Here is a 25546-nt window from a genome sequence, read left to right on the forward strand (position 1 = left end):
ATTCCAGGCACGATAACGGCCAGGTAACCGAGACGCCGGCGACGCCTTGGAAAGGAAAGGCCGTGGTTTAATTATCTTCGCCCCCCCCCCGTCGACGACACTGCCACGTCGACGTCCTTACCGGCCGCCGCTGCTCGACGACGTGACACCGTTTCTAATTCTACGGGGCCCCTCTCCCTCCTCCCGTCCCGGCCTCTTCTCGCGGCCGATTACATTATTAATACCAACGCCAAGGCAAGCTGTCGTCGCGGCGACAAGTTTTTGCGAACGTCTCTCGCTGGAACGACGGAATATGAATGCGCGGGAACCGGCCCCGGGGAGAATTCGAATTAGCCGCGTTGACCGGGAACACGGCCGCGAGACTCATTTTCCTCGCGAGGAACGCGATGCGTCGAGATACCGGAACTGACGTACGAGCGGGAATAAATAAGGGCGCAGAGATTCGCAGAGCTGGTAAGATTGGAGTAGCTGTTACGAGTTTCCGGGGCAAACCCCGGAAACGGGTCGTTTGAATCCTCGAAATCTCGCGGAATTAAAAAGTTTCGCGTTCTCGAAACTTTATGCTACTTTTGTGACTCGAAACCGGTGCGAGCACCGGTGAATAATTTGGATCTTATTCGAACCTTTGTCGGTAATTGCAGAGCAAAGATAAACTATCGTTTAAGAATCATTGTTGCATGTAGGAAACCATCAAAAATTGTTGATGTTAAATACGTAGTTATGCAGACAAAGTCGGGATATTTTGCATCAGCGATTTAGAAAACCGATACGCGGTAAGCAATGCTTTGAAGTTTCAGCCAGCGGCTGCGGCCAGACGGATTCCGATAATTCGCATTTAGATTCGCGAGGCGTTCGTGGTATGCGTCCGTAGGGAACAATCATAAGCCATAAAATGATTAACAAAGCGACGGAGGAGCACGGTGTTCCGAAAACGACAAAGGTTAAAACGTCAGCTGGAAAATGGAATATCGATCGCGTCGAAATCGCATCCTAAAACCAGAGCGGAGCAACCAGGCCACCGTATCGAGATCGAACGGATTTAGACGTGTCATTTTTAGTCAATTCTGTTCTACTTCGCGAAACATCGCTATTTTTCTTTTTTTTTAATTATTATATCGTTGTCATCTGTCGTTAATCGTAACTTTCACTTTCAACGATTATTCCGATACACAACGTTAACCTTCGACCATTGGAATGAAAATAGTAGAAAGCTATTTGACTTAATGGAAATTATAAATATTCCAAATCATCGATCGTTAACAGTGTCAATCTGTTTTTAGCTACGGAATACACTACCGAAAATGTCGAAACCTGTTGAGCGACTTCCATAAATCATTACATCGATCAACGGGTCGTGCGTTTACGAACACTATTCGTTCTGCTAATTCCATTTTTCGCGGGTTCCCTCCCACTATTCGCGGTCGATACGCAAATCCACCGGCTTCCTGTCCGGAAAAATCCGTGGCGCCGAACAAATCGCGCCTCTGCGAGCGATAATAAGCGGGATCCGTTTTAGGGGGTTGGTGGACGTATCGACGAGCACGCTTAGCTGATTTGATTTCCACAATTTCCTGGGGAGCCGCCGGATTGTCATGCGGAACCCGAATCGAGCTATAATTTAGAGCGTGCGTCGAAAAGAGAGGGAAAGAGGGGACACGACCAGGGAGAGAGAACAGGAAGATGGAGAGAGACGACGGCGGTGCCAGAGGGTGGAAAGTGGGAAGCGGTAGAGCGGAAAATAATGCAGCGTGCAAAATTACAAATTACACGCTACAGGAGCACTAGGTCCCCTCCCAGTAGCGGTAGAGGGGCACCGTTCGTTCCGTTGATTACACAAACAACATTCGTCGTCGCGCAGAGGGAGAGAACCAGGGAGAGAACGGGTTGCCGGGGAATAAGGGATGAGGACCGCGAGCGGGCGGGGTATCAAACGTAGTCGTTACAAAGCTGGCTATTAATCTTTATTACAAACAATCCTCCGCGTTAATTCCGTGTAATTTGCCGCCAGTCATGCTCCGCGACATCCTTTGCCTACGGGACGTCGTCTGCGCGTTGCTTTCTCGCGGACCGCGAAACGTTTTCGATTTAATCGTCTCCCCGGCCCGAGGGAATCGTCTACCGTTTCTCTGTAAATTGTAACAGCCGTTCCGAGAGAGCGGCTGATGATAAATACAGCGGGCGTTAAATATCGGTACCGCGGGGCCCCTCTAAATTTTACGAGAACCTCGCCGAGCGGTTCGATCTCCCGTGAAAGGGGCGCGAAATTTTACGACCGCCATTACGCCCGCTTTACGTCTTCGTTACCCTCCGCCTTTGCACGCTCATCTTGTCCGTTTGATTCTTCCCGGAACCTGACGCCCGCAAAGGAAGTTTGCCGACCGGGATCCGCTTTGGTTCGCAAAATGTCGCAAAACTGTGGATATCGTCGATTACCATCGTCGGCGGTCGCTGGGCCCGTCAAAGGGCACCACGCTCTGCGCATTTAAATCTCTTACGTCGTCGCGAGTTAACGAACTTCCCGTTTGGCAAACTTCGTCGACTTCTCCCGATCGCTCGAGGATGGTTCCGCGGTCAGATAGAGATTTAGTTACTCGGAACTATTAGTTTCGTGAAAGAACCGAGGGTAAATCAAGCGCGAGCGCAAAGAAAATACAGCACGCCGAAGCGAACGAATATTAATAATACGCTAAACCGCGAGGGAAACTAAAAAGGCGCGGAAAGAACGCGAAAACGAAAAGAACGAAAAGTAAAAAGGCGATCGTCGGAAAAATAAAAGCAGAACGGAACGCATTTAAAGTGCACGGGGCTGGAAAGGCAAAGGTAAATTTGATCCGTGTTTGTTTAAGAACTTCCGTTTATCGAATGTCCGCCCCATTTCGCCGTATCTGCGAGCGGAATTTTACCATCGAGCGCGATCCGGAGTTACGCTTGCGTTAAGGGGCGTCCACGAGCGCGGAAACAGCCACGAACGATCGGCGTGGATAGAAACAACGAGCGGGGAACCTTCAAGGATGATGTTCCCGACGATAAGAAACTAGCCGACCCCGTATCTCGCCGTTTCGACGACCTCGAGGAACGTTCCGGTCGCTTATCCAACCGGGCAAAAGGGTGGAAAAAGCGCGAACGGGCTTGGAGACGCTTTTACTTCCCGATGTACACGCTCGAACTCGCGTCGAAACGTCTACAAACACCTGCTATATCGTCTGTAATGTTTGCACCGACTCCGTGATACTTCGGGGGTTATAACGTGGCACTGTGCCGTTTTTTGCTCGAACACGTCCCGGCCCCGGCATCGATTTCGCATCTACCGAGTGTCTCGGTCGTAAGCCGAGCGGGAACGCCGCCGGGAAAGGACCTCCATTATCCGCGCTCCACTTTTTCCAGCGACGTTTCGCGCCGCGCTAGTAGTTCGTCGTTTGCGGAAACAGCGAGTCGTAACGCGACGAAATTGCCCCGCGTACGCTTCGAATTCCGCGCGCCTCCTGTTTCCCGTTTCCGAACCGCCGAAACCCACGGTGTTTCTCGATTTTTCAAACTTTAAAGTCGGTCCGCGCCGCCATTTTGCGGGCAACTTTCGGAGCCGAAGATCCCACGGTCGTAACTTTTTCGTTTAACGCTCGCGCGGCTATGGGGACGCTCGAATCCGGTAGGACCGCTGACATTTTGTTTTTTAAGAATTTTTTATTTTGGAAAAAGAAACCGTCGATCGTCGGTCTGAGAGTCTGAACAAATGGTTCTGTTCTGAAAGAAGGTGGTCGTGGCGGGGGCTAAAGCAACGCAGATTACTCATATTTCTCTAAATTATGGAACCAGACAAGATTAAAATTTTCTATCTTGAACGATGATGAATGGCGTACAGCATTGTTGGCTGTAAGTTGCATGCAGCGTAACAAATTTTTTATCGGAGGTATGAGCGTGTATATGCGGACTTCGACGAATGATAGTCGACAAATCTGGACGGCGTTAACAAATGGAAGGCTAGTTTTTCATGTCGTGCATATACAATAAGAACCCGGGGACGATAAACGAATACGAAATATAGTATGCAGATTAGATAGAAATGATAACGGAAACACTGGTTGTTTTTCGAATGATCAATATCTAAGTCGAAAGTACGGTTAAACTTTGGACCGTTGATATTTAAGCAAAAAGTAGTAATAAATACGTGTGTATGCACGTAAGATTCTTTGTTAGATAGTTAATATTGTTGTTGATACTAAACTTAATTAATAGTTAAGTAAATTAATGGTCGATCGAAGTGAGTAATGAGAAAGTCGAGTTCGGACGTGTAGCGTAGAGTACAGCGTCTGACCAATATTCGCTGTTACTACTTAGGAAAGCGTTTAAAGGCGTTGACAGTGATATGTTACTATTGCCTTTATCAACGTGTTTTAGCCGTAGGAAAGTTAGATTGATGGGAAAAAGATAACACCATGAACGGTATTATCAATCATTATAAACGGTAACATAAGTAGAAATCATGAATAATGGTCGGACGTATTAGCAAAGTCGTACTCGATTGTACGCGTACGCACGGGATTCTTAAAGTAAATTTTCTCGAAAATGGAACTTGGTATTAAACAATTGCGACCCCACGTTTTCCATCCCCTTTTGCATAATATATCACCCCACGTCAAAATGAACCTTTATCCGATTCAACTTGCATAAGTAGAAAATATCAAACGATAAATTCTTTAGGTATTAACGAATCAATATTTGTGCTTGGTTGCGAGGTACGTAAATAAATTTCCTATATTCGACGTACAAAACTTGTGCACCCTTATTTTTGTTGGTGGATCGATCAAAATATTTTTACACGAGTAGACCCGAAGCCCTTCGAAGGTGATAATTTTAGAAATATATGAAAACTCTTTAATTCCCCTACACGGGACTTTTTCGCTGTTTTTCACACTCTTCGACGAGCGAATTTCTTCTCGCGTTACAATTATTAATGCAGCCAATAAGAATATTTCCCAGTGTACGTACTCCAGATATTTGAGATCCCCAACTTTTCCCTCCAAGCTAATCCTATTGGAAGTCCCCGCAGCCTCTTTCTCGTGGTCCGTACTGGCGCAGGGGTTCGTTCGACGTCGAAATTCCCTTCAATTATTAGCGAGCAATCCCGAAACGCGTAACCCCGTAACGAACGACACCGGGACAGTGCAGCTTCTCTATTTATGGACTGCGATCGATCCCTTTCGCTTTCGTCGGACGAAATCCAATGAATCTCGCGCACGCACGTATTAAAGTTTCACGCGTCGTTGTTGTTCTCGGTGAAACGAGGTACGTGCTCGCCACATGGAACGAGCTACCCGGTGTCGTGTTTCGCGCCAACCGGAAAACTCGAGGGCGATCCGGGGCTAACTAAACAGTCGTCAAAGGAGCGGGGCTTAAAACGCGATAGCGCGTAGACTTAAGAAGTCCGCGAAACCCGGCCGCCAGTTTTAGCCGCGGTAAACCTAACTTTCGCGGCGACCGTACAATGTGGAAGCCAAGACTACGCCTCCCCTAATTACTAGAAATTATTCATGAGCTACAACGTTCCACGGAGTGCTCGCCTCTCTGCTCTCAGCTCTCGCGATCCGCTTAGCGTGCCAACCGAGTTTGCTGCTTCTTCGTGCTCGCGTAGCTTACGTAACACTCCCGGTTTAAAACGCGATATGGAATTTTTCTTTTCAGGTGTATAACCGATGAAAGAGAAATATTGATCAAGTTTACCCATGGGGACGCGGAAAACTCTGGCAGCGGAGCATTCGAAACTATTGTTCTATGCATAGAGAGACTGACGTTAGTAGTCGATGCTCCGGAGTGATTTATTTATTTATCTTGGGGTTTGCATCCTTTATGCACGTAGCAAAAACAGTCGCGTTGCGAGAGTATGTAATCACATAGTGTTTTATGTGGCCCGTGGTATATTATAAATTATTTAATCAAAATGCTCCAGACATCTTTTACCGAAGCAGTGGTTTGTATATTTTATACACTTGAATAGTTAAGATACTGTAGTGGTTTCTTACGACCATAATAACTGTGCTTCGAAAGGGCGCATAATGCAAGGAATCAACTGAATGTTTCAGCTATATAGAAATTAAATCTTAATTGACTGAACAGTTAGAAAATATACCTTCCATCTTATTTCTAGAAGCAGACGTAGTTTCCTGTCTCTGTGTTTCGTCTGCTTATCGTTTCTAATTCAGAGTTCTATTCATAGTCGTGGCTAGACCAGCCAAGTTGTCCGACGATGGATATTTCGTGCATCGAAACAAACCTGGAGGTACAAGGAATTTTAACATAAATAATATTTCGTTCGATGGCTGACCGTAGAACGTAAAGAAAAATACGTAGTACATAGAACAGTTTGGCTTTCCATTACTTTGCTGGATATGAATTTCCTTCGTGGAATCACTTCTGCATCGCATAAGAATTCTTGGAGCCAACAACTATTTCCGATATTTATGCGAAGAAGATATTCTATATTTTACCACTGGATCGATAATTAATCTGTTTCAACAGTAGAGTATGTCAAAGTACCATTATTCCATCAAAAAATCTGAGGCATATAATTTTTCTAAGAATAAATTTGCCATCGCTCGATGAGAGTAAATATAACAGCAGTTCATAAAATACGATATTCCGCAAAGTATTATTGAACCAAGAAAAGAGAAAATGAGGAAGGTACATCACTATAAAAATAATAACGACCACATCAAAAGCAGTAAAATTATCACAAAAAGATATTGAAAACGGAATAACGAGATGGATGGCACGGGAAGTACCGAGGGAAGTAATTTTACAGCGCTTAAAAAGAAAAAGAAGCCCGACTCTTTCGAAGGGCATCGAAGTTTGTTTGGTTATCCCAGAAAAATATATAAAAGCTGGACTGACCGATGGGAAATAATAATTTGGTTAGATAAAAGAAAAATGAATGGATTTTCATTTATGAGGAAGAAACTTTGCCGCTTTGCAATTGTTATTTTAATAACGTTCTTCTAATTTCGTTTTCCACAGAATCTGAAATTACGAATTTCCAAAATATATCTTTATTACCAGAGCTCGAATTCCCGCGGGAATATCAAATCCTCCTATAAATGGTCCTATAATGAACATCGTAGCTTTGATACAAAGTGATGTTTCCATTATTTTTAGTGATAGGAAGATAAAGTTAGAAACGCAGAGGCGCTATTAAATTTCCGATACTTCGTGGTCATCGACGTTCTCTCCAACAGAGTTACATATTTCTATTGCTGTTTATGTCTCGTATGAAGACGAATAGGGAGCAGAGGAATATTTTATTTTTATCTGGAATAATTTTGTGAGAATTCAAGCTTTGGCCAGCTAGATCGAGCAAATGGCCCCGTGGGGGGGGTCCACGATTTCGCAGAACGACCGAGACCGAGCGTTTAAAGGCCGTGAGGTCCCAATCACAGGAACCGAAACTTCTTAACCCAGTTGAGTTCCTCTTCCGCGAGCTTTCATGCGCGTCTAACGAACGCGAGTTTACGTAAGTGCGATACGGTCACAGGTTTATGCACTCGTGACTGTGCACCGACAATATCAGCCGGGTGAACAGCATAAACCGACGGAACAAGATTTCGGGCTCTTTGGTATCGAACACCGAGGCAAGCTCGACGTCAGGCTATACACGACGAAGATAATCCACTGCTAAGCTCGCTCGATTCGCAAAGACTCCGCTAGTTTGTTTGAGGATTTGCTATTTCGCTCGACTTCCTTCCGCCTATCGCCGACTGCTCTACCCTCGTCACCTCGCCTCTCCATTCGCGACTCCTATCATCTCCTTTCTCTGTTTCTCTGCGAGCTATTACCGGCGTCGTATCGCGCGAGGCTGCTCGACGCGCCAGTTTTCCACGAGACGAAACAGTTCGCGAGACTTCGCAACAGAACGAACCAAAAAGAGAGAGTGAGAGAGAGAGAGAGAGAGAGCACACAGAGGAGAAGATCTAAGAGGAACAATAAAAGCGAAAGGGAGCCAGGAGAAAGAGCACGAGACAGAGGCAACCTTTTGTTGTCGGCCGAACAACGAAACATTGTTGTTCGAAGCAGGAAGCTAGCTGCCGCGCGGCGATAAGAAAGAATTCGGGTCTTTATCTCGCGAGCTGCCTACCTTGCAGCACGAAAATCCCTTCTGCGATTTCGTTGCCGACGCCTGAAAATAATTCTACGCGCTGTCTAAAAGGATGCAACCGTTCCCTTCGGGCGTGCACCTTTATTTCCAGAAAAAAGGCTCGCGCGAACGAACAAGAATCGCGACAACTACGATCCACGCTCCTCCTACGTCTCTCTTATAAAATCGCAGCTAACTTTATCGAAATTAGTTGCTTAATAATATTCGAAGTGAATGAAGTTCCGTCGTACCGAGAGATTTGTTGTTTCGATTTTGTCCGGCCATTGGAATAAAATTGGCCACGGTGCGTCGGAGTGACGGGAATAAATTGATATTAATAGCAATTCGCCATCTATTCCGGCCGAATATCGGTGTTGCTGTCCGTCGATGAAGACGCGCACTACGTTGCAATGAAAATTGCGAAACGCGATCCCTGCGGAAGGTTTTTGACTGAACGCGTCGGATTTATAGATTAATAAATCGCACGGCTGAATTCATTACCGGCCACGCACGGCAGGACCGTTCAAAATTGCTTTCGTACCGATACTGTTTTCGCGATGCCGCTACGGCTGACCCAGGAAACGAGCATAAAAATGGCGCTGCGTGCCTCCCGTCGATTCGTTCCAATTCGAGCGGGCGCTGATTTCACGGGGGAGAACGGAATATAAAAAAAATGACGAAGAGAGGTCGAGGGAGCGATACCACCTGGCGTCAACCTATCAGCTCGATTATATCATCGTTTCGCACGAAACCGCGGAAAATATTCGACTCCGCGATCGTCCACGAAAGAAACCGACACACTTCTCGTTCGCCTTTTTTCACCCGACATTTCATAATTGCGTATTTTCCACGGAATAACGGCGCATTCGTCGCGACGATTGGACGGCGAATGGACAAACTCGATTCCATCGCATTGTTGCGTACGGGAACGCCATTTTCCGACTGGAAATCGATTTCCATTCACTACGACGCAACACTTCGATCATAATGGTGAAAAAAGCGCGCAAGAGAACGTGAATTTCCGTTTACTTAAGCCGCGATACAAAGCATTAAGGAAGCCCGATAGACGAGCACATTTTCCTGTTATTAATGAACCGTTCCGAAAAGGAGTTTGTAAAACGACCAGCTGAAAGGTACGTTTTTCATGGAGCAAGTACTCGTCAGAAATTCTGACTTTTCGTCAACCCGAAATAACATGGCTCTTTAACCTTTTGGCGGGCGCGTATACGCAAATATTACGACAAAGTCGGGTTTTCATAATATTCGTTTCCATGAAAGAGCCCCCGCTCGCGATTACTTTCCGCTCCTATTTCCGGAACAAATTCTCCTCCGCGAAACAATCCGAATTAGCGGGTTAAATAGTTTTGTCGACATGGGTTATTGTTAGTTTAAAATGGCGAACAAACGCGTTGCAACGAATGTTGTAAAAAACTAGCGTCCTCATTGTTGAAAATTTTCCGGGGAACAATTTTGAATAATGCTTTCGAAAAGAATGGGAGGAAAGGGAAAAAGTTGGATCATCCACGTTTGGCTGTGAAGTATACAAAATACTAAAATAAACAAAGGTGTCGTTGGTTTACTACTTTACGTTAAAAAAGAGAAGTTAGAGTGTCTTTTAAAATCGTTCTAATTGCCAAAATTAAAACGAGAAAGTTCTGCCAGAGGCATTCGTGCACGAGTATCGCACGGTGAGTTCTTACGTCAAGCAATAGCGTGCAAATGAACCGTGGCTAATTAGTTACCCAACGCACGTGGTGTAATTACTGGCCTGTCCGCGCATCGGTTTACCAGTTCCACTGATTTTACGCGGGCCTCGAGCGAAGGAACGTCCGCTCGCTCGTCCCAGTCTCTCGAGTCTCTCGATTAAAACGTTACACGAGTCGCATATTCGTCCCAGAAAATATGAGCAGGTCGGAAACTTCGCCTAATTAGATTCGAGTGCCACTGATAAACACAGATGTCTCGTTTAATTCATCCGCAAACCCGCTGGACGTTTTACAAACTCAAATGGGATTCGAAATATGCACAGAGTGTCTCAACAGGTTGAACATTCGTTCATTTATCGAATCCCAATTTTATAAAAAACATAATCACCTATAATTTATCCTCTATTATCGAGCAATGAAGATACTGACAATTAGTTAACTATTTAATTAGGGATTAGTTGAGTCACTTTGCACGCCATCCATCAGTTTCAATGTCAGAATGCAATAACCTGTACACTGTATTCTTGAAAGGAGGGAGGATATTGGAGCTGGCACTTGGTTTGCGTCCATTTCGCCGTCGGATCGTCGTTTGTTCCGAAAGAGGAACCTCGTCCCTCAGGATTCTCGCGTCGGTATTGGCTCTGGTCAGTGAATGGCGTGTACGTGGCATGATCTGAAAGGCGGTGCTCCAAAATAGAGAGAAGCTCGAGTCCCCGGCAACGGCGTGCCTTCAGAATATTCACGTGCTGGCTGGCATTCATCGTCTTCACCAACGGAACCGAGGGAAACAAGAAGCAACCGCGGTGTTTCCAGCAATTTTTCCCGGGAAGAAAAGCAACCGCGACGGAACGTTCGTCGATACGTCGATCGGGTTTCCCCTCGTTTCCTTTTCGGTTCGGGAACGGAACAGATTCGCCGGAAAGTCGCTTCTGCTAGCAGAGACCATCTAATCCACGCTAACTTTGGACTCTCTTAAGCTCAACGTAGACTGAAAGGGCTCTGCGATAGTCACGTGCCACTATCTTTATTCGAAATCTACTTTCGTTCTCTCTATCAGAAATCTACGGTCATCTTCGATTCTGAACGCTTTCAGTTCGAAAATCGTAGAGAAAATGATTTAATAGAATTTGCAACAGTCACGCATGTTAAGAAATCGATAACTACCGATAAAATAAAGGATCGAGCGACACATTGATGCCGGTGAGTGTCATCTGGAAGCTCGCTATTATTATGAGGATTGCTCGCGTTACGGATCGTTGCTCGCCAATAGTAGGATTTGTTCGTGTTCCAGTTCATTGGTCGGCAATCAAATTTTTTTTTTATAATTAGCCTTAAAAAATTGGCTCGTTGGAGTGCCAGATTGGGTTCAGCTGGTGGCCTGTATCACATTGCTGTACCCAATCAGGAGCTCGCTCCTCCCAGTTTTTTAATTGCTCAGCTGACCAATTAAAAAGAAATATTTGATTGGTGGGCAATGAACTGGAACGTGAACTCTATTGGCGAGGTGCGATTCGGAACATGAGTAATCCTCGATCCAATAATCGCCAGATGACACCGTAACTGACGAAATTCCACGGTAGTTCGCTCGTTAGATACTCGGAATTAGGATCGTCCAAGTATCGCGGGGGCGTTTGATTGTTTTCCGTGCTTCAGCGACGGGCCGTATCAACTGGGCGTTGTATTTCATTTTTACCGTAAGGCCCTATCAAGACCAAGAGCCATAAATTATCTCGGGCTCCTGGTGGCCCTCCGATGCAGTCTTTCCGACGCGATAAAGCGCATCGATCGCGACGTTCGGTCCCGCAGGATAAATGCTCGTCGGTCGGGCTGTGTGCGCCGTGCATCCACCGAATGGCGCGATGGTTTATTCGTGCACAGCCTCGTCCAGCTCATACATAAGCGAAGCTCCGGCTGTGTACGAATAAATAAACCGATATCCCGGCGACGGAACGACAAAAATTTCAGCCCCCGGCCAAATGACGCGCTTCAACGTCCACCGAAGCCGCGGGTGCGCTCAACAACGCCCGGGATTCGTCTCTTTGTTTCGACCCTTCGTATTAATTCCTCCGTGTCCTCGCGGATATACACCGCCCGCTATTGGTGGAATCACGTTTAATATCCACTCACCAATATCAATTAACCAGAAACGCAAGCTTCGCTTAATTAAAGTCGAATACCACCGATAAAAACTAATGTTCGTAAAGCATCGTCGAAAGAACGCGTGGTTTTACGGTCATTCCAGATCGAATCGATTACTTTTGTGCCTGGAGGTCATGAATTCCCCATAAAGATCGTAGATAGAATCGTAGACTCGAAACGACTTTTATTTTTCCGAGCGCGGCAAGTGTAACGAAATTTAAAAGTATCCTTTAATATCTTTTTACAATTTCGTGCATCTAATGGCAAATTATTTGCTCAATTATTGGCGGAGTAATTACTTTCATGAGCGAGACACTGGGAAATTGAGTTCCTTGTAAAGTGTCTGGCCAGCGCGTGAAAGTTAACGAGCCTTAATAAGGATGGACATCTGGTCTTTTCGTTAATGATCTTAAACGGAAGGTTAAATTGATTAGCACTCCGAGACCCGCCAATGTTATCGTGTTGAACGTGTTTAATTCTGGAGTAAAGTCGAAAATAAAACATACTTATATTATATTAGATGCTGAACTGTCTGCTACATTATCTCATTACTTGGAACATAAGTATATCCCAAATTAGATTTAACGCTTAAATAATTGAGATCCCTTGGCATTTCGAAGCTCAAACGCTTACGAAAATTCGAAGATAATCAACGATCCTTGAATAAAGCTATATAATATGCGAACGTTTGGTCGTTAATCGTATAGGCATTCCGAAAATTGCGTGAAAAGCTAGACTCCATGGTGCAGCAAATTCAATAAGCGTTAAGTGTCGCGAAAATGTGTTGGGAACCTCGTCGAATGTGTTAAATTCGAGCAGCTATTGATCGATTCGAATTCAAACGCGATAAATATGTTACGATCCGCGCATATATTAAATATAATAATGCAAACATCTATTAACGGTGCATATGATACTTGCATCGCCAGCAAGTGCCGAAGCATATTATAAACATAGTTCTGTAGCAACAGGTGAACTACAAAAAACGAAATGTGTGTTTGTCGCGTCATAAGTTAGCAATAGAAACAAAAACACGGCGAAACTCTACGACTGTATTTCACAAATTACTGGCACACCAATGTACTCTAGTTTTACATCAGGTACCACAATTGTATGATTATTAGTTTCGCAAAACGTCTCGTGTAACACCATTACGAACTTCTACGCTATTCGGTGTACGTAGATGAACGGAAATCGGTCGAACCAAAAGTGTTGGAAATAATTGCAGCCTGGTACAATAAACCTATAACTGTCCGCCATTGTAAATGCAACCTTGGATACAATGAAAGTTGATTGCCGCGTATTCTCTTAATAGGAGAAAACCGATCGAACAGAGCACCGGCCTAGGTGACAAATAGCCTGAATTTGTCATCGGCAGAAAAAGTACTATAAACTGGAGACCAGTCGATTTGTAAAAGTCATCCTCTGGAATAGTTTCAACGGCATGACGGATTAGTTATTTATGCGGAACACGTGGCTTGGATAGATACACACGGACGTATATCCATCGACACAGGACAATATCACGCGTGGATGTAAAAGACTAATAATTTTAAATAAATAGATTTTTTGGAGATCGATGCGTGACAGTATGGATCATGGAGTGTCGCTTCTAGACAGGTCAACCCGTTTTCATTGTCAAGATTTATTTAAAATACTAAATTAAAGTAGAAAATCTAGAGTCAGAAATTTCATATCGCAGACTTAACTACTTAAAATATTATTTTATTCGAACAAAATTACGTCTAAAATTATTACTGCTGTCGGATAGATAACGTTTAAGCGGATAACAGCAAATCTGGATATTATAGCGAAGAAATCGACCGTTAGTAAAATATCAACGCGTCCATTGCATATTTTCAACGCCACCGCGTCGGCACTCATCCTCCAACAACGCCTCTTCCACCCACTCATCCTGATAGCTGCACCGTCAGTCGCAGCTGACAACGAGAGCGGAATAACAACGGAATTTGCATACGATCCAAGATCTATTTCGCGTTGCAAAACTTTTTCCCCCGTTTTGACGTTTCGATCCCGGACGTCCACCGTTTCGAATCCTGGCTGCACACGCAAAACTGCACCGTGTAATTTTTTAACGTTTTTTTAACGTAAAAGAGAACAAAGTATTTACAATAATTTTGAATATAACGTGTTTTTGATTTTCGCGCGATGTCAAAATGTACGACGGTGAATTAGAAGCGAGTTCTCTGACCGAGAGGGGAAACTACATGCATGGTTGTAACGGATACACAGGACCGATCCTTCTGACTTCGGATCAATACCAAGTGCTTCAAGGGAAATGCTCTGTAGTAAGTCCTCGAGACATACAGCCAATTCGAACTATTAATTCCAGGACCACTAATTAGAAACGCAAGCCAGGAAGTTCTACAGTGATAACAGCAGCGCGCAAGTGATTTGATTTGTAACGTGTCTTTGCAAAAAGAGAACAAAATTAGAAACTAAGAAAAGTAAAGACGAAAGTTGCGGTGAAACAGGACGGCTTCGACTAGAATCGAATTCAAAGCTACTCTAAATTTCGATTTTGTCTAATTCCATTATTTAACGTAAACATAAATATCCCGGGCGGGAAAAGCGTTTTTCCAAGCGTTTCGATTATTCATAGAACGCGGCGATCGTATTCATCGTTTCGAGCGGACGTTCTTCGCGCGTCGTATCCTCGAGGTTCTCTTTGACTCGAAGACGGCACCGACGCTCAATTATTTACACGCACTGGCGGAATGGCGCGTACACCCAGCGCGAAAAACACGACGTTCGCGGTGAAATAGTAATGCGGCGTTTTACATTTCATGCGACCGAACGACGGGCGCTCCGGTATTATTCAGCAAAGGGAACGCGGAACCGAGCCTCGAGGCTGCCTGGGAACTTTTCTTATTTCGACACCGGAAACGTCGCGCGTGTGCCTTTGGCGACCAGGCGAGAGGTGCGTCCGCGACTGCGAATATCCGGTAGACGCGTCGGGTTTACGAGATTAGACGAGAGAACGAGAGAACGAGGCGTAACGAAACTTTCCGCCGTCGCGATATCCCCCGACCCTCCGGGACGCGCCCTTCCGGCCGCCCTTTCTCGCCTAACGGTCGCAGCGCGTTGGTTCTTCCACGAGTTTCCGCGCGGTTACCGTCGCTCTCCTTTACCCGCCCGTTTCTTCGCGGCCAGCTCGAGGAAAAAAATATCCCGGGCAAATAAATATGCCCCCGTATTCTTTGCCAAGGCATTGTGGTCGGCTCGGCGCAGTAAAATACGGCACTTTTATTATCCCGTGAGTTTTAGCATGGCGCGTCGCGCACCGCGGCCAGAATAAACTCTCGAGACGGTAAACTCGCGGGCGAAACCTATGCGCCGAGCGAACCAGACGGTATCTTCCGAACTCGTATTTCCTATTTATCACGCGAACTTTTCTTCCTCTTTCTTTTTTTTTGACTCGGAACCGCGAGGCACCCCGTCCGCCGGAGTAGGCAGGAATTTGGCTGGGAAACCGATTCCGAGAACGGGACGCTGGATATGAATTATTCGGTTAACGCCAGGGGGGCTAAAGCTCTCCCGTTGCTGCCGGAATGTTTTGAATTAATGAAAAATGTATCCCGGTGCGTTGCGAAACCTTTAACTCCGGCGATCCCGAACACTCTTTTTTAAGTTCACGGCGCAGTTATCAAGGAGATTTTTTATTTTTTCTTTCCGTTGCTCCGCGCACGGCGCGGGTTTAGTATCGCAAACATTTGCGCTCGGCAAACGGTAAATTTCCGATATTGGTAAAAACACCTCCTTCGGGGGAGTTAGGGGTATCGCTTTGTAATCGCTGGAAAAACAACGAAATTGAACGAACGGTACGGAATCGTGGGAGATAGTACCCGGTGGAACGACGCGGAAGAAGGAATTTTGGTGTTCGAAGCCTCTGTTTTAAAAGCGTGTTTATCGATTTTTTTAACGAATATTTTTTAACGAATTCGAGCATCGAGAGCATACAATTGTATCGAAACAAAAACTCGGGATGATTCTATTTTGTATTAATAATAAATTAAATTATTCGGCTTTGTTTACCAATTAATTGAGAATACCAACAACAACATTCGTTATTATTAATGATAACATGATCATTATTAGGCCATAATGAAACATCAACACGAAGCATCTCATTAATATTAATAATAGTGAATTTTGCCGATGCTAATAGTTATGTTAATGATTATAATTAACCAGTAAACAAGGCAACTTGATCGAAGTCCAATGTTTTATTATCTTTTCGCTACTACCATCATTCGCGATTAACCCCAATAAATTCATAAGTTCTTTTGCCATCGAATACGAGCAGGAAATAATCATAGTACACCCCCATATATCAGCAATCAATATTACAACCAAACTACCCGAAATTATTAGAGACAAGGAATATTATTCGTACCCAGAGACCATTCCACTCCCGTCCCGATATAAATTTTCCGGTTTTATTCGTCGGGACGCTAATAAAGAGGGCTGGGCTCACCCTCCGCGGACTATTAAAAGCAGAGAAGGTCGGGTCGACATTTCGGTTGCCATCGATTCCACTTTCCGTCGCTGTCGTAGGACATTTAGCGAGCGTCGCGATGCCAACGGTGCCGCGACCGAGAAGAACAAACGAAAAACGGTGGCGAGGGGCAAAAAGAGAAAGAAATTAAAAAAAACGAAGAAGGGTGAAACTCGGCCCGTACTCTCGTTAATAACTGGACTCGACTCGATTATGGTCGCCACGGGCGCATTGGCCGCTTTAGCCTTGGCGGTCGCATCGAACGAGGTGGCTGCTAATGGGCCGGATATGGATGAAAAATTATCTCGGCTTAATGCTCGCCGCCCTTTTTTCGTTATTACCTGAATTTTAAGGCACCGCTGGGAGCATCGCGGCGCTCGTTGCAAGAACGGTACGCCGTGCGTCGTTCATAGGCTCGACGGTGTAATTCATTCGGCGATTAAACGTTTGATCGGCGGACCAACCGTTACACGCAATTCCATTAGAACAGGTTGCATGGTTGATCTCTAACGCGGCTGCCGGAATAAACTGATTCATACGATCAGCTTGCCGCAGCGTCGTTCCATTAAACATAGGGGACGAGTTATTCGCGGGATCGAAACGCTTTGCCGCGACCAGAGACCACGAGAACTTATCACGAGTGTTCGTTACTCTTCGAGTGGAAATTAAAATTTCAGGAACGCGATAATTCTCTAAAATTAATAAAAAAAACGCGATGTCCACCTTGCACGTCGCGCGACAACGTATTAAATAGTACAGGGGTCCTGAACACACATAGGGAAGCGTGGTCTCCGATATCGATGCACGACGACGAGATCGAAATCGTTGGGCAGCAAAGACTGTCGGCGCGGTTCTTACGATCGAGAGCTTATCGTCGAAAATACAGGCGAATAAATCGACGCGTTATCGGGCGGCCTGTCAATGACTGGAGGGAAGTTATCGTCGGTGGTCGTTGCACCCCTGTGCAACGTTCGCGGAGGAGCGCGCGCGCGTGCAATAACGATGCAACAGATTCCCATCGATGACGCCAGAAGTACGTAATGGTGGCCGTTCGGTAAGTACGCCGACCTCGCAGCTGATCGATCCGCAACTACGATGTTCCGGAGATTACGGGATACTCAATTAAGGGATTCGGTATCATAGAATTCGAGAGCTTCGGATTAAGGACGCTTATCGTGAGAGTAACTTCGGATTATGTGTACGGCGGCCCGCCGACGTTGCTGCGTCCTGCGTGCCGAATCCTATCTGCTCGTTGCAAGTCGCGAGCAGTAACGCGAGAATATGGCTGATCAGAACGACCTGTGCTTCGAAACCGGAGCAACGGCGATTAAAGATTTTCTGGCCCCTAGAAACCATCTGGGAACTCGGTATACGCTTACAGAGGGTAATTTAGAAACGCGAAAAGCGTCCAGAAACGTATGATTGCTTTTAAAAATTTGAAGTGTGTTTGAGAAATATTTTATGTCCATTGAAATACGTTTCTATAGAATTTCTGGTATTATTTGGACGCTTTTAGATGCACTTTAAGTGCTAAGTTAACACTAAACCTACCACGAACCGGTCAAATGACCGTTTTTAAAATTTTGTTTAGAATTTCTAACGCACAATGTTATTTTAGCGCACACTTAACTTCACGATTTTTCTTATAGCATACGTACAATGAATTTTTCCATTAAAATTTTCCTAGGACTGGCCGAACACCCTGTACATATATAGTCCAGTATTCAGTTTCCATTGTCTTAGGATAGTCTAAAAACGCGTATTAAAAATACTAAAACTTTAGACGCGCGCAGTTCCGAAACTACTAGGGTTTTATTAATTATTAAGGTATCGTTAGAGGCGGCAAGGCCTCCCCTTTAAAACGGTTTTTGGTTTTTGACGATCGGACTTACCGTTTTCGAGATATCGTAATTTATGTAAAGGGGTATTTTTCTTAATTTGACTATCTCTGTCTCCGTCTGACGCGTCGCGCCGGGCCTCCTTGTCGCACGTGAGTCGTGACTCTCGTGACCTACTTCCGCGTAGTATTTCCAAGAATTTACTACGCACTGTTTACTATTTTTACGCGCGCGAGTTCATTGATTATCAATGAACGTAAACAAAGGCTTCGGACCGTCGTATCTCCGAAACTAACCACCGCATCGACTTGAAATTAAAATCGCTATATCTTCGGAACCAATTACGCTATCGACTCGTACAAACGCTCGTTTTAAAGGGCATTTCATCCTCTATCCGATGACTATAAAAACTATTATAATTTATTTTATCTTCTATGTTTATTTTCACATTTACTTTGACGCTACATACCTAAAGAAGTTTCAGCAATTCCTACTGATCGTACGACTGTATATTATACGATATAATGCAAAAATTACGCGATTAGAAATCATTTGACCGGTCACGGTAGAAATAGGTATACACGAAGTGTCGTTAGGTTTAGTGTTAAAAGACTGGATGCGTTGAGTTGTGTGCGGCTAGAGGGTTCCTTGGTTCTCATCCATTTTTAGTTTGCTTTTTAACTTTCTTTAACGGAGAACATGCCAAAGTGGCAAGGATCCAAAGTCAAAAGTAAGGAACCGGTGATCCTCGGAAGCAAGGGAGGCATTCAGGTCGACGAAGGAGACAACTACACTGACGCATCTGGCACCAGGTGCAAAGCTTGCTATTACGGTGGATGCGTCGGATAACGCGATCAGGGCAACCTTGCAACGGTATTACAAGCGAGTGTGGCAACCCTTAAGGTATCCACGATCAATATTATTCAATATTCTGTCGAGGATATTGAGAGCCGGTAGTTCGCATAAATGATCTCGTGTTATCGAGACAACATATCCAATTTTAATTTCTTGGTTCTTACCAACGAAAAGCAACTATTAATTAAATTAAAGAGAAACATTTCAGTCGTGTACAAAGTTTCGATACATACAATTGAGAAATTAAACACGAAAAAATTGTACATAGAAATTAATGGTGCTGTAGCTACGCAATATAATTAACCCAATTGTTATGAAGACATGTGCATATTATTTTGGCCTCTAGAATTTCCCATTAAAATTTTCCCCAGGGGTGGCCGGACACCCTGTATATTAATGTACGCACACTGTGTACACAAGAGACAGATAATATTGCACAATATTGCCTACACGTGTTCAAATATAATGACAAGGCTTTAACAATATAAATAAATACTTTTTGATCGTTTCGATATATTCCATGGATTAACAATATCAATCCTGGACGGTTAATGTTATTGTCAATGTTTGATGTTGCGGAATAATGCTAGATGCACTGCTAGATGCACTGTGGTATAGTGCAATTCCATAGTTTCGTTTACGTCTGTTTCTAAAGCTAATGATCGGTTTAAATAATTCCTAACCCACTAAACGCGAACATATCTTCAAGGAATATTGTGAAAATAGCAAATTTGATTGTGTAGCCTGTGATTTTTAAAACGTCGAGTGCACCTCAATGAAAATACAAGCAAATATGATAAGGAGGAACCATACGCCGCGCTAAAAGGATTCCGACATACGATAGAAGGCATCCATTCATCATATTCACCGACCATAAGCCGCTCACTTTCGCGTTCGCGTGGATATTGGATAAGTGTTCGCCACAATTCCGATACACGGACTATATCGAGCAATTGATGAACGACATTCCACCGACAAGTACACAATTTTGCACAGGACACAGAGACTACCCCAACAATCGTACGACCGAAATAACAAATTTGTATTACAGAAAATCAATTTCGAAACTTCATACAATATCATGCATAAACTTTCTATGGTTCTTTGCATATCGTACGCGAATAAGCATCCTCAGTAACGATATTTTGAAGTCGTGCCAGTGTTCGTATTGAATATTTTCAAGTTTCAGCGACACGATCGTCTCACGCGAGTAGTTTAATGACACGAGAGCGTCCCGGCGCGAAAAGGGCTATTAAGTCGGTTCGACTCGTTCCTATTCCTCCTACAACATCGAATCGGCGAAACGTCGCGAGAGCGAGCACGATACTTGGAAACCTTGGAAAGTTCGCCGTTCACGGATATATCGTGACTCTCGACGCGATCTCGTTGGCAGGAAGTATCGCGGAGATATCGAACGAGGGTGCACGACGGGAACGCGGTAACTTTTATCGCGATAACTTTCAACGATACTCCGAACACACTTCCCGCGGAAGTAGAAATTGAACGCAGCTAGTTGATCGCGAATCGTTCGATTAAAAAGTCCGGGCAACCGGTACCAACGGGCGCGCATGATTTGCATCCTGTTGCTGCCGGTGTCGTCGCCGTTCGCGTAATTAGTAATAACTGATTAACTAAACCGTTTCGAAATCGGATTATACGAAATCGCAGGGGCAAATCGCGGTAGCTCGTAAATCAGCTTATCCAGCTGCGACTTGTCCTTTATTCATTGTGTTTGCGCTTGTTTGCCGTTGCACTATGCGTTTACTGTCTATTGCCTCGACGGCGATAAATATCGACATTATCGTCGCCATTCGGTGAAACTTGTGTTCGTAAAAGCGCGCCATACGTGGACCTTAATGTCGCTCGAGTCTTCGAATCGTTTCCGCGCTGGATGATATTTCAGCAAGCAGACGGGACACAATATTATTGGCACCAAAGAAATAGCTTTTATAAATTTTTTCCAATTATCGGACACTCGATACAATTTTATTGGCGTGCAATAATTTTTACGCGTTCTATTGTGATCTGAATTCACTTTTCTCCAGCTGGACCACCAAAATATCATACTGCGCTATGGAGTATGTATTACGTCATCCACGTGGGTAGTTGGGTTGACCTCGAGAGGGTCGTCGAATCTTTCCTTCTACCCCAACCACCCCAAAACTGTTCCCCGAGAACAGCGGAACGCCAATTGTTCGGATAAGTGGAGGGAGACAAGTTGGCCCGATAAATCGGCAATAAAATACCCATTCGATGTCGCTCGGGCGAAACAGTTCGCGTGTTTTGAGTACGAGAGATTCCAATTACGCGCCTCCGCGTGCATATTTTTCCAGAGAATCACGAGTCAACCGGGATTTTAACATTTCTCGACTTGCGACTGTTAAAGACTTGAATACAAAACAAGAAACGCAATTATTCTTCTATGATTTATTCCGTTCGTTCGCGTGCATCTACGCACCCTTCTACGAGCCTCCCTTAATTTACATTTTCACCCTTCCGTCTACAATACTTCTGTTCCGTGATTTGAATCTCTTTGATTCGCTCCGAGGCTAATTCAAAAGCGCAAAGCTACCTGTAAATAAATCTTCCGAGCGTCCAAACAACGCCGATGTAAATAAGCTCAATTAATGGAGCACAATTTTTCCAGAAATACATAGATTAACGACACAAGCCATTATTGCTTTTTAATAAATCAAATATTAAACGAGCAACAGCTGCTGGAGCATTTATACGGCATGTCTCGTAGTTTTCGGTGGAAACATTGCCAGCGTGTTATGCGACTAGCAGTAAAACGAAAATGTCATATACACCTGGGTCCATAAATGCCTTACTAAAACCGTATAGCGAAAATACGAAACGTCGAGGAAAAGATTACAGTCTTATTTTTACAAGGGAATTTCCTGGAGCCTGGAAATTTACAAAATTTTGAAACGCTACGCAAGAGTAATGTATCCGTAACACAGAACTAATTTACGTCGGTACCGTAATACGGTAGGAGGTAAAAATCACGTTCCTTCGGAAAAATGCGGAATTTTCTTTCTCGCGGAGTGTACCAGAAATATCGAAAAGATGTTTCCACAATATAAATTTTATCGTTGCCTCCGCGTTTCATGTTTTTATTGCGACTCTTTTAACGACACAATTATGGACCTACTTTTATACGACATTTTCGTCGTATTTTTAGCCGCGGAACACCGTGGAAAATTGTCTACGGAAACCTGTGGAACATTCTGTACATCGGCGAAACAAAATCGTGCACGCGATACTCTTGTTAAAAATTCCGGGACCATACGCACGCCGCATCGGCATTACCGAATCCAGGGAAACCTGCATGAAACGCCAATTTTATTTTTTTCAACCTGTTTCGTCCGACGTTTCGAACCCAAAACGAATCGAGTAATGTACTGGAAACGTGTTTCCAGAATTCTTAACAACAGTTTTGGCGACACGGTCGTGTTACCGAGCGTTTAATAACGCCTACCAACTACGCGATCGTAAAAAAGAATTGTGGTTTTAAATAATGGAGTATCCGGATAACAACACGAACCAGAACAGTTCGCGTGTTAAACGATTTTGATGCTCTATAAACACTGGTGCGTTTTAGAAACAGCTGCGTTAAGATTTCTTTTGTCGAACAATATAAAATATCAACCATTGTCAAATGCTGACACCTTATTTATATTTTATATACATGTAGTATGAACTTGATACGCCCGGTGTAAACGTTACCGTTAAATTAAACGGCGCGTGCTATTCTAGTTAGTACGAATATGGTGTAAGCTAAATGACTCGTAGCCATTATTTACTGAATTAAACATTACGACGAACCATCGAGGACAAAAGAGGAGGCCCTACGAGTACCTGCAACGCGCGGGACACAAAAAACTCACGCCACAGTGGGTGTCCTAATCCCTAAAATTAGCGTCCAGAATAGACGTTAAGTCGTACGACACGTTTGCGAGTTAACTGCTCCAGATATTAAGCTGATATATTATTTCACTGAATTTGTACAAATATATCCGGAATTCGAGCATTTCTATTGTAACAAATTACCAGATGACTCTCAAAGCATATTTTTAGATATTTTAAGAGTTTTAAACTGTGTCACGAGCTTGAAAAGGTGAAAACCCACTACTCCCAGGATTAATCCGATCAGTCGAGAAGGAATAGCGTTCACTTAATTGGTTTTGAGAGAGTTAGATTAGTTTTTAACTGCGCAAAAGAACATGGTTCTTGGAAATGATTTAATAATTCGTGTTGGTGATAAATTTTTCAAGCACCAAGAAAAAATATACGTGTTTTTTTAGAAGAAATAAAAGCACAGTCTTTGCTACGAGTATGTCCACATGGTTGGTGAGTCGAAGTGCCTATTGCTGGCGTGTCGAACACATTTTAAAACCTGCCAATTTGCACTATGCTGCCGTGTCAAAGGGTCGCGGACGTGTAATTATTTAAAAATAGCCAGAATATTTTGAAGTCGTGCCAACACCAATCGTAACACCGACGTGTAACGACGTACAAGCGAACGCGTGCAGTTTCGAAAAGAAAACAATGGCTTCCAGGCGCTTGACAAAGCAATTACGCTCGAGAAATCGAAGAGTATAATTGTGTGTATTTTAAATAAATGACACGAAGAAAACTCTAACAAATTATGTAGTTCGTTCCGAAAACACGTGGCCGAAGAAGAAATTTGCTGAGAAAACAATTCGCTGGTTACAATTGTAACCGATCGAGGGAAAGTAATTAAGAAATGCTCGATCGTTGTCGGTATTAGGAATGGACAGAATCGTAATAGATGTGTAAGGCAATCTATGGTGTTTCAATGAATCACTTTTATCGCTACGTTCATTTTGTGTTTTACGCGTTAAACTGTGTATCGATTCAATTTCCTCGCACCTTGCGTTATCGAAAGGTTACTGCTCCGCGAGAATAATGCACATTGTTAAGAATAACACATTACTGAAATTGCCTTAAGTAGACACGCTCGTGTAAAGGCAATATGTACATGTAACGCGGAAGCATGTGTGAACTGACGAGGCAGCAAGGGGAGAGACAACTCGTCGACACGAGGCGAGTTCACCGTTGCAGTCGATTTCACCTAGCACTACCCGGCTATTTTCCTCCGACGATCCAAACAAATTACAATATTTCTCATCGACGAACCGCAGATACGAGCACACAATCCTATCACGAAGAGAAACGTTCGACGGAAGGAGAATACGATCGTGCCCGCGTGTCCGACATACCCCCGGTTTGGGAATAGAATTCGGAGAATCGGGACTCACCGATCATCGTAGACGAAACCCGCTTGCAGGGTGTTGCAATAGAGGGCCGTGGCGACGAGGGCGCAGGCTACGGCTAGGATATCCATGTCACATCGTGGCGAGGACGGTGGCGGCGGCAGCGATGTCGAGGGTAGCGGCGGCGGCCTCTTAACTTGTTGCACGTCCGCGGGCCTTCCTCCTCCACCACCTCCACAGCCCCTCCTCCTCCACCTCCTGGATCCACCGGCTCGTCGTACGGCGGTCGAGACGTCCGCCGGACGGTCCAGCGACCGCCGCTCTGACGCCTGCCCGGATGTATCTCGCCCGGGACGAATGTCGGTGACACGTCGCGTGAAACCAGCCAGTAATCCAGCCGCAGCTTCGTCGAGCCGTGGCGCGCGTCGACGATGGAGACGATGCTCCTCCGCGGTATCGTCGCGGACGCCGCGCACCGGCTACAGGGTGTACCGGGGCTGTCGTTTCTAACCGGTGGCCGCGACTAGGGATCGCGACGGAGAGTCCGCGCGGAGCATGGACGCTCCGAACCTTCCCTCAGGAACGAACACGCGCGATGAGGGTACGGCGGCCCGCGTGCGAATCTCGCGGGTTCACTGCTTGTTCCGGTTCCGTTCGCCGGCTGGAACCGAGAACCGTCACTGGACCGGCGTTTTCACTCGTTCATCCGTTCGCTGGATCGCCGGTCGATCCGACCGCCACCGAAGGACACCGTTCTCGAGGATAACGACTCGGGGACCGCGTCGCCCGTGATAAGTCGAATGTCAAGACGTCGCTCTGTGACGTTTCTACATCCTCTCGGAGCGACGCTCGACGATTGTTACTGTCGTTGGTCGACGACGACGATCAACCCTTAGAACCTTTCGCCACCAGCTGGGAGATACCTGCTCCGCGAGCAGAACTCGTCGTTTGCCGAGATAACGAAGGACACTGACAACGAGGACGAGCGTTAGACACGGTGTACCCGCGACGCGGCGCATGTTCCGAATGCGGAACGCCAACTGACGCGCGCCCCCCGAGGACGAGCGCTTTATACGAGCGGGAGACGGGCATCGATCGGACGGGCGCTTGCGCTTGCCCGCTCCTCT

At 45.0% G+C, this 25546-nt stretch overlaps 1 protein-coding gene across 1 annotated transcript in view; it reads right to left on the reverse strand.

The window, feature by feature from the left end:
• Positions 1-24572, reverse strand: part of LOC122396904 (protein O-mannosyl-transferase TMTC2-like) — a 255212-nt gene extending 230640 nt beyond the window's left edge. Inside the window, exon 1 of the mRNA XM_043395708.1 lies at positions 24465-24572. Within this exon, the coding sequence (XP_043251643.1) occupies positions 24465-24550 (86 nt within the window). The 5' untranslated portion in view covers positions 24551-24572. The remainder of the gene's footprint in view (positions 1-24464) is intronic.
• Between the last annotated feature and the right edge of the window lie 974 nt (positions 24573-25546).

This window comes from Colletes gigas, unplaced genomic scaffold, assembly GCF_013123115.1.
Source record: "Colletes gigas isolate AHSC1104 unplaced genomic scaffold, ASM1312311v1 Colletes_gigas_Sc00001, whole genome shotgun sequence".
NCBI lineage: Eukaryota > Metazoa > Arthropoda > Insecta > Hymenoptera > Colletidae > Colletes > Colletes gigas.